At 38.6% G+C, this 9,967-nt stretch overlaps 1 protein-coding gene across 1 annotated transcript in view; it reads right to left on the reverse strand.

The window, feature by feature from the left end:
* The window catches only part of LOC138000733 (allene oxide synthase-lipoxygenase protein-like), a 31,411-nt gene extending 21,842 nt beyond the window's left edge, over positions 1-9,569 (reverse strand). The window contains exons 1-5 of the mRNA XM_068847357.1: positions 9,519-9,569; positions 8,514-8,555; positions 7,264-7,305; positions 4,403-4,445; positions 799-878 (exon numbers count right to left, since the gene is read on the reverse strand). Of these exons, the coding sequence (XP_068703458.1) occupies positions 799-878; positions 4,403-4,409 (87 nt within the window). The 5' untranslated portion in view covers positions 4,410-4,445; positions 7,264-7,305; positions 8,514-8,555; positions 9,519-9,569. The remainder of the gene's footprint in view (positions 1-798; positions 879-4,402; positions 4,446-7,263; positions 7,306-8,513; positions 8,556-9,518) is intronic.
* Positions 9,570-9,967: the final 398 nt, after the last annotated feature.

The following is a 9,967-nucleotide window of genomic DNA, read 5'->3' on the forward strand; positions in this document are numbered from 1 at the left end:
TATCACCGCTGTTTGTGTTATTTTCTTAATCAAGCTACGATGGCCTAAGAACAAGAGTTTATACGAAAATGATGGTGACGATGATGATAATAATAATAATAATGATAATAATAATAATAATTAATAATAATAATAATAATAATAATAATAATAACTTTATTTCTATACCGGTGGATACAAAAGCTCTATATCGCTTTACAAACTAATTAATATCTAACTAACAATAGCACTAAAAATAAAGATCAATTAAAAGCAAATCTAAAAAGATAAGTTTTCAATCTGGATTTAAAGACATCGACTGACCGACTTAACAGTGACTTAATTTAATGTCCAAGGGAATTTCATTCCAGTGCTTTGGGGCAGCGACCGAAAAGGCCCTGTCCCCATAGCTCTTCAGGCGCACATTCGGTACTTCTAATAAGTGTTGGCCAGCTGACCTAAGATTTCTTGTAGGGTTGTATGGGACTATAGTTGACTTAGATACGGAGGCGCCAGATTATTGAGAGCTTTAAAGGTTAACAAGAATACTTTAAAGGTAATTCGCTGCTATGATGTTTGGTGGTTTAGTGCAAATACGTTGCTGCAGCTAATCATATTAAATAGTCACCCTTAATTCAATTAAGAATGGCAATTGAAGTGTTTAATCTAGATTAAAAAGGTACATTTAAATGGTAAAAGAAAACGGAAAAGGCGATAAGACGATCAAGAAGCCGAAATTTTATAGATGAATGCGTTTTAGATGTATAAGGCATCCGCGCTTAATTAATCGAAAGTTGTTTATTTAGTTGACCGCCCTACCTTGTTTGCCGCCTTCATTTTCCTGTTAAATTCTTCTTCTCCTTTTATTTCCTTGTAAATCTCATAGCCCAAGTTTTTCCCTGACGAAAGAAGACATTTGAAAATTCGGAAGGATTGAAAACCATTTCGCAAGCATGACACGTTGCAAAACTTATCATTGCTCTTTGTCAAGTTAACAGAGAAATGCGTGGAAAAATCGTTTTTCTTGCACAGCATCGTTCTTTTGCTACAGAAATGCTCAACTTGTCGGTATGAATTGCCGAGACCACTCAAAGTTTATGCAAATTGCATAAATTTGATCAGTTATTTGACGTAAGGATATTAATGCAAATACTATATTTTGCGAGCTGTTTCACAGGGAACAGATTAGTGCTATTTGGCCATTTTTCCTGTTAAATTCACCGTACAATTCCAGCGCGAATCGATCTTGTTAATTTGAATCACCGTACGTGATGAAGCTGCACACAAACGATCGCGTTACGGTTGAATCGTTTCTCGGGTTTAAGATCTTTCTGACCAAAGGTTTAATACACCACTTTCATAAATGGCGACCACTTTTACATTCTTTTGTGTTTATGTGAAATAGACCTACTGCCCTCATTTTGAAACAATTTGCAAGTCGTAGCGAGGCTAGAAAGGCTTATTAGCATTGAAACATTGGCCGCCATTATGAAAGAGGATAGGGTTAGGGTTAGTCTCTGATTCAACCTCTCGGCTGCCCTACAAGGTTTGTAAATAGCCAACTGGTTTGTCTTCGACCAATCGGAATTCTTAATAGTTGTTGTTCCCTTCTCCTAGTTTCAGTGGCCCTGAAAAGCCCCTATAGCAGTGGTAAATCAAATATGTAGGTACGTATGTAATTGTGTATTGATAAAAGTAAAAACTTCAGCTCCACCTTTCAGGGTCACTATATTGCAATTTCTATAGAGCTCTACCGTTATTGAGCTGGATAGAGGGGATATGTGACAAATATCACATATCCCGAGGGACAGGTCAATAAAATGTTTATTGGTCAGTTGGTGAGGTTTTCTAGTTAAAAAAACATCCCTATAGGGAGACTTGTTAGATGCTACAACGTTTGTACGATTAGTATACACTAAGCTCTTGGGAGCAATGAGCGATCTCGTAGAAGAATTATTTTAAACCCTAAGCAGCTGTCCCGGCTCTTTGGAAGCTCTCACTTACCCCGCGGTCACATTCGCGCTAGATCCTTGCTTGCTTGGCCAATATTTGGTTTCCTAGCACATTCCTAGCTCGTCACAGGTGTGACGTTGCTTGCTCGCTTAAAAAAGAGGCGGAATTGCTGAAAAGTTCACAGGATCCGCAGCTCAGCTCAAGAGCGCTCCGCAGTGCTCTTGAACTGTGCTATTGTAGGTGAACAATTCACGAAAGCTGACCAATAAAGAAGAGGGTTTTGATTAAAGGTGTACCTGTGAATCATTTGTACTCGAGTATGTTCAGGATCGCCCATTCCGTGTAAGCAAAGCAAGCTCGTACTTACTAAAACAAGGAATGACCTACAATGACCTACAATGGTCTACAATGAGCTACAATGAGCTAGAATGACCTACCAAAATGACCTACAATGAGCTACAATGACCAACAGTGATCTACAATGACCTACAATGACTTACAATGGCAAAGAGGATGTGAGTAAAGAGTTTGGTGAGCGTAAAACATCCATTGTGTGTCACGCAACGCTATTAGTCCATTAACTGATTAGAGTGTAATGTGAAGTGCTACTTTTTTACCCCATATAAACCATGTGAGCGTTAGCCCTACTGATGGAAATGGGCCCACACAAGGACAGAGAAAAACTCTCACATGGTTCATATGGGGTAAAAAACCAGCACTTCACCTTACACTCTAATCAGTTGCGTCTGTTCAAATATAAGCGCTACACGGCCAACCTAACCTTCCTTGTACTTGTACATGTTCATTGCCGTGACTTTAACATCTTCAGTTCCAATGTCCCGCTGTCGTCTGACATTGCAGCTCAGTCGGTAGAGCAGCGGTGATCTAACCCGAAAGTCGTGAGTTCATTTTCCACCACGGTCAGAGTTTTTCTCTGTCCTTGTGTGAGCCCATTTCCATCATGGTTCATATGGGGTAAAAAACTAACAGTTCACATTACACTCTGATTAGTTAAGTCTGTCAAAATATAAGTGCTACACGGCCAACGTTTAGAAAAAATAAACGTAGCCTTCCTTTCTATTAGTCCATTACATGATAGCACAAATGACGACAGCAATTACGCACGCGTACGTGGCCTTGAAGGCAGAAACAAACTGCGAAAAGATCCTTGCAAGGTTTTCCCTTGTTTTAAAGCTAAAATGAAAATGTAAAAATATCAAGGCTTGGCTTGGCAACGATAAAATCTTAATTTATTCTTCCCGCAGTGTTTTCTTTACTTAGTTCAGAGTGCACAGTGAAAATTTCAACATGCTCAGCAACGAAGTTTTGATTGGTTCAAAGCTCAGAGTGGAATGTTTTTAACTTATTTACTGCAAACATGCTGCAGTGCCCTCAGAGCTGCAATTTTTTATTTTATTTTAGCTCATTACAGGTCATTAGCTTATAATGTAGCTCATTATAGGTCATTGTAGCCCATTGTAAGCCATTGTAGCTCATTGTAGGTCATTGTAGATCATTGTAGGTCATTCCTTGTTTTAGTAACTACAAAAGCAAGCTACCAATTCTTAACTTATCCAACGCCGATTAACTGCGCCACCTTCTACGTCTCCACGGAAATTCGTCAAAGGTTTTGCTCAAAAAAATTATTGTAATCCTGCTCAGGCAACTGTTCCAGGAACAGTTAGACGGTTAGACGAAAGAGGTTCGCCTTCCTCATCAGCAGAAACGATTGAAACTAGTCTGGGAAACAGTTCATTTTCAACGAACGCGCGAAGAGTCGAACCGAAGTGCAATGCGACCACGCCGTGCTTGCTTAAAACTCTAGCTAATTGCTTGACTTACGTCACAAGCAAGCATGCTTGAGGATAGTCTTAAGCGCAAATGTGACCGTGGGGTTAGAAGTTGAAAATGCTGTCTAGGATTTAGTTGACTTTGACACTGTTGGAGAAAATGACATAAATTATTGCTTGAAGGTCCACCTGCTACCAATGGCCAAACTGTCAATTGTGTTGAAGATACTCCTCACGATGACAAAACGAGTCTTTGCAAAATGTTTCCCGACCTTTTGACATGTCAAAAAGCATTACAAATTAAAATCAGTGCAACATGTTGCTAGAACTACATAACGAAGAATTATTTCAAATAGTTGTGAAGATTTTGGGCTTTTTTTCTTTCTTGTCCTAGTGAATCGCAATGTGAAACCTCCCGCAACACATCAGGCTCCTTGTGCCCCTGAGTCGTAAAACGTGTTCCATCGTGCAGACGGAATCAACCCTGTAATAAACCCCTTTGTTCGCAGCGACCACAAATCTTTCAAGGGCCTTCAGGAAATTGTCTTAATCACTGGCTAGAAGAGGATAGAAACTGCCTCGTTGCCCAGGGTTGCTCCTCCAACACCTTATGAAAAAAAGCCCGAAAAGGTTGCCTTGGGTTAAAGCGTAAAAAAGTGACAAACAGCACAACTACTTACATTCCATTTCGTCGCAGCTTTCTTCGGTGTTCCACAAAATATCCTGCCAGAAAGATCACAGAGAATTAGCGATTTTTGGCACGCATAAACACCCAAGTAATTATCTTTGCCGCTGATCACAAAGGACGATGTTTTGATGCTTTGCTGTCCATTTTCGTGAACTTTCTATGGCAGATTTGTTCAATTTGCTCAGCTGGTTTCTCAGACTAATTTTAATGGAATGTAATATTTTCCAGATCTACATAGAGGAATCTTCGCAGTTCCTGAGTGTGAGAAAGGGCTTCAGGATTGAAGAAATTCATTGATATCAATTATTAAAAGTATACAGGAACGTTGCAATATTATATTATTGATTTAGAGATAGGTATCACTTTTGATATTATAAAGGCTACATAGGAAAACCCTATTTGGTAACGTCAAAAGGACCGCAGTAGTTTCAAAACAAATACGTTGCATTCATTTTTAGGTGAGGCTAACGACATGTTCGTCAACGTCATAGAAATAGCGGTCATTTTACAAGAAACTTAAAAAAGCGAATTCGCTCTAAACGGTCGAAACATCTGCCAACCAATCTTTTCACGTTGATGATTTCGACCTTTATCAACTCATTTGATAAACACAACCGTATGATTCATCATGTTAAATTTGGCTAACACCGTGACCTTAAGTTGCTCCTAGTTCTTCCTTGTTATTGTTGTGGAGCCATCCAAATGGAATTTCAAAAAGTTCATCTTTTGGACAAGCAATTTGAAACTCAACATATTTAAAATTTCTACAGTTCAATCACCCTCTGTCTAAAATTACCTCATTTTTACCTTAATATTATTTTTGGACTCTCGTTCTATTAAGGGTGGCTTCTCTATGATCGTTCGAATCGCCTCTGAACGTTATTTGAAAGGACTGGGCCGATCGGGCCGATCGCGGGGATCCGGACGATCTAATGGAAACCAGGCTTTACACATACAAACAATCACATGCCTGCAGCAATTTCACAGGCCATGGGCTACACTAATTGCGTAATGGTCAGTCTTCAGTTTTGTAGTTTTGGTCAGACTTCTCGGTAGTACTTAATTTTAACTCTATGTCATCATCGCGTTAGAACATTTTAGGGTGACTACGACTCTGACAAGGACAACTTCTTAACTAGATAAAATTAAGAAATCTCCGTTATTCGCTAGGTCATTGAAGTATAAAAATTACGCTGCAAATGATTTTTGCATATTGGGGTATCTTTGGTGGACAAATTTAATAACCTAATTTCATTTCAACCCATCAGCTATTGATATTATACCTTTCTGAGATTCCATCTCATAAATTCACAATACAATAATAAATCTCGAAATGTCACTCAGTGCGCCTCATTAAAACAATCCTTAAAACAGCAATTTTACCGTTCCTCGATGACAGTCCACAAAAAAACTTCCATGTCATATTTATGTATATACGATTTAAGTCATCTTGTCTCAATCGTCAGAATGTTATTTTACCACAACTACTTTCATTCCTCTCCACCAATTTCTTAACCAATATCTTACTGAGTGTTATTTCAATCTCAGCCTAGCGAACCTTTAGTCTTGCCGCGTCTTAGACATAAACAAAACACGTATTTAGCTTAAATTCAGATACACTGCCACTTCTTTACATTTATTGTATCCCATCTTGTTCTTCAAAGAACGCAGCTAAATGCTGACAAAGGTTTCAAGGAGCTCAAAAGTTACTCTCACTTTTATTTTTACGCATTTGCATATATGTAAGCGATATTGACCTAATTATTTTTTGGAATCGTTTTACTTGGCCGAAATTTTCTCTGAACACAGATTTAAGTCCTTACATTTGTGATGAGGGGTTTCTCGTTAAAACAATGGACTAAATTGTGAATTTGAACAACTTGGAAAAATTGCATTAAAGTCGGCAGAACAGGGAATCGTAAACGAGAAAAAGAAAACAAACCTCTTCAAACTCGCATTTGATGAGCGCTTCGCTATTTAAGGATCAAAAATCGAAGAGTCACCGTGAAATAAATTCACCCGGCAACTCAGTGGGGTGTGGTAACAACCAGTAAAGCTAGTCGGTACTGCCAAACAAATCTAAGTAACTTCCATCTTCAGTACAGTTGTTTATGAACCCACCATTTTAAAAAGATGAAAGTCTTTACTCGAGCTGTCTTCCTTTCATCAACATCACTAGATCACTAAAGGCGTTCAGTTTTTGGACAAGCTTCGAAATCAAGTATGCTCGGAATACTTACAAATTATGCCAGGTTTTGTAGGGCCTATTCTGCGTACTTGTACTTTTAGGACAGAATCCTAAAAAGCATTCCTTGGATCTTCCCTAAAAATTCTGTGTCAGACTTGTAACAGAAACAATATAAAGACTTCATTTGTTCTTTGTCCTTGCATTTTATCTCCTTTTTTTCCCTGTTTCGAGAAGTAATTTGAAATATTGTCTACAGAAAAAAAAGACCCACCTTTGAATATCAAACGTAAAAAACTATTTATTTTGTTTCTGATATATTGTCATCTGATTTCTATCCACACATGATACTCCTACACACCAAGACAACAGCAACGGAATATGAAGAAAGAAGGTATACCGTCGAAGAGCCATTCCAAGTTTCAAAAAGCACATTAGGTTGCACAAATCCAACAAGATGCGTACACAAATTGTCATCCAAAAAAAGTTAAAATTCTATTTGAGAAGATCCTTTAATCAACAAGTGAGCTTCTTCATTTTGGCCTTGAGCTGTAGTTAATCCAATTTTTTTTATTGCATAAATGATGTTACCTTTTCAAAAATGTAACAAAGCCTGTGGTCCAGGTGTTCAAGGGGTCAAGTCAAATCACTGTGAACTTGTAACTTACCAGCAGGTAGCTTTGGTCTGTCAGGATAATATGAAAACACAACTGCAAATAAGAAAAAGCACATGAACAAAACAATTAAATATACTTCCTTCGAACGCCAACGGTATTTCAATCTTTACATCATTGATTCGAGTATATTGACGATTATATCAACTGAAAAGGAAGCCGCGAAAGGTCCAAAACAGAGATCTTGGTGGGTTTATGAGGGCTATGAGGGCGGATATTTCTTATCTGCGATTTTCTCCACTCTACTAGTCTGGTAATGTTGTCGCACCTTCTAGATGTTTCAATCTGCCTGCAAGGTAATTTCTATTAAACATATATTGTTACACTCAAGTATTTCAGATTTGAATACTGTACAACGAGTCGCAATTTGGACTGTAGTATGTTTTGAATAAATGTTGTTTAATCTCATAATTTTCTTGGTTGAGATTACTTGAGAAAATGTTCAATATCCGTTCAACCGCTAGAAGATTCCATTCATGCCTCCGCTACCGAACCTGTCGTTGTCGCTTCGGCTAAAGCCATGGCACGGGACAGGGTTGAGTCCCACATGACATGACCGTGCACCTCAGTCACTCCGCAGTAAAACGAGAACAAATCAGTGAATCTAACTAAGGGATCAACTAAGGGTGCACAGACAATCCAAAGTTGACAAAATTGAGAGCTTTCTTCTTCTTCACTCTAAAACTGATGTATACAGCTCTGCAGGGGTCAGTGATTACGTGGGCCTTCTGCACCAGGGTCAGATGATATACGTCCAGAATACTGCTGGATAGATACGTGCAAAACGTGTATCTCCCTTTTTTCCCTGATTTGAGAAGTAATTTGAAATATTGTCTACCCAAAAGACCCACCTTTGAATATCAAACGCAAAAAATATTTATTTTGTTTCTGATATATTGTCATCTGATTTCTATCCACACATGATACTCCTACACAACAAGACAACAGCAACGGAATATGAAGAAAGAAGGTATACCGTCGAAGAGCCATTCCAAGTTTCAAAAAGCACATTAGGCTGCACACATCCAACAAGATGCGTACATAAATTGTCAGCCAAAGAGAGTCAAAATTCTATTTGAAAAGATCCTTTAATCAACTAGTGAGCTTCTTCATTTTGGCCTTGAGCTGTAGTTAATCCAATTTTTTTTATTGCATAAATGATGTTACCTTTTCAAAAATGTAACAAAGCCTGTGGTCTAGGTGTTCAAGGTGTCAAGTCAAATCAATGTGAACTTGTAACTTACCAGCAGGTAGCTTTGGTCAGTCAAAATAATATGAAAACGCAACTGCAAATAAGAAAAAGCGCATGAACAAAACAATTAAATACACTTACTTCGAACGCCAACGGTATTTCAATCTTTGCATCATTGATTCGAGTATATTGACGATTATATCAACTGAAAAGGAAACCGCGCAAGGTCCAAAACAGAGATCTTGGTGGGTTTATGAGGGCTATGAGGGCGGATATTTCTTATCTGCGATTTTCTCCACTCTATTTAGTCTGGAAATGTTGTCGCACCTTCTAGATGTTTCAATCTGCTTGCAAGGTAATTTCTATTAAACATATATTGTTACACTCAAGTATTTCAGATTTGAATACTGTACAACGAGTCGCAATTTGGACTGTAGTATGTTTTGAATAAATGTTGTTTAATCTCATTATTTTCTTGGTAGAGATTACTTGAGCAAATGTTCAATATCCGGTCAACCGCTAGAAGATTCCATTCATGCCTCCGCTACCGAACCTGTCGTTGTCGCTTCGGCTAAAGCCATGGCACGGGACAGGGTTGAGTCCCACATGACATGACCGTGCACCTCAGTCACTCCGCAGTAAAACGAGAACAAATCAGTGAATCTAACTAAGGGATCAACTAAGGGTCCACAGACAATCCAAAGTTGACAAAATGAGAGCTTTCTTCTTCTTCACTCTAAAACTGAAGTATACAGCTCTGCAGGGGTCAGTGATTACGTAGGCCTCCTGCACCAGGGTCAGGCGATATACGTCCAGAATACTGCTGGATAGATACGTGCAAAAGAGGCATTCTCGAAGTTATGGTAAACAATAGGTGCGGTTTAGTGGTTAAGGCCCAAAATAGGGAAAGTTCTGGATCAAATACTACTGACTATCGTCAGGCTATGCTCACCTGTTAATAAATTAACGAGGGAAGAGCCAAGTCTTTCTTCCCAAACACATTTGAACACCCTCAACATGAATTCGACGAAAAATGATCATTAGGACTGTATCTTACTTGAGAGACCCTGCAACACGCAACACTTGTCCCAAGTTTACTGTACAGGTCGCTGCTGGAGGAAGAGACGGCTTTTTTAATTCCTGACATTAATTGAAAAGGGCTAGTGTTGTATTTTTCAGCTCCAGTTGCTGGAGAAAGGCCAATAACCTTATTTATTAAAAACTGAACTACAGATATCAGATTTCCAGCATTTTCATCGGCTCGCCGGACACAGGCTATCGGTTTTTAGTAAAATCCAACTAGTGGTCTATTATCAATGCTGCGTTCTGATTGATTGAACTACTAGTAGGCTATTTGTTATAGCCCACTAGTAGCGAAAAGCGCCGGCTTTGAAAACCAAAACAACAATTAAAGTCCAGCTTTAACTAGCGAATGATGTTTTGTCTCGATATTTTTTTGACCAACTAGTTGGATTTTACTAAAACAATTATTCCTCTCGCCCTCAT

Source organism: Montipora foliosa, chromosome 4, assembly GCF_036669935.1.
Source record: "Montipora foliosa isolate CH-2021 chromosome 4, ASM3666993v2, whole genome shotgun sequence".
NCBI classification, from domain to species: domain Eukaryota; kingdom Metazoa; phylum Cnidaria; class Anthozoa; order Scleractinia; family Acroporidae; genus Montipora; species Montipora foliosa.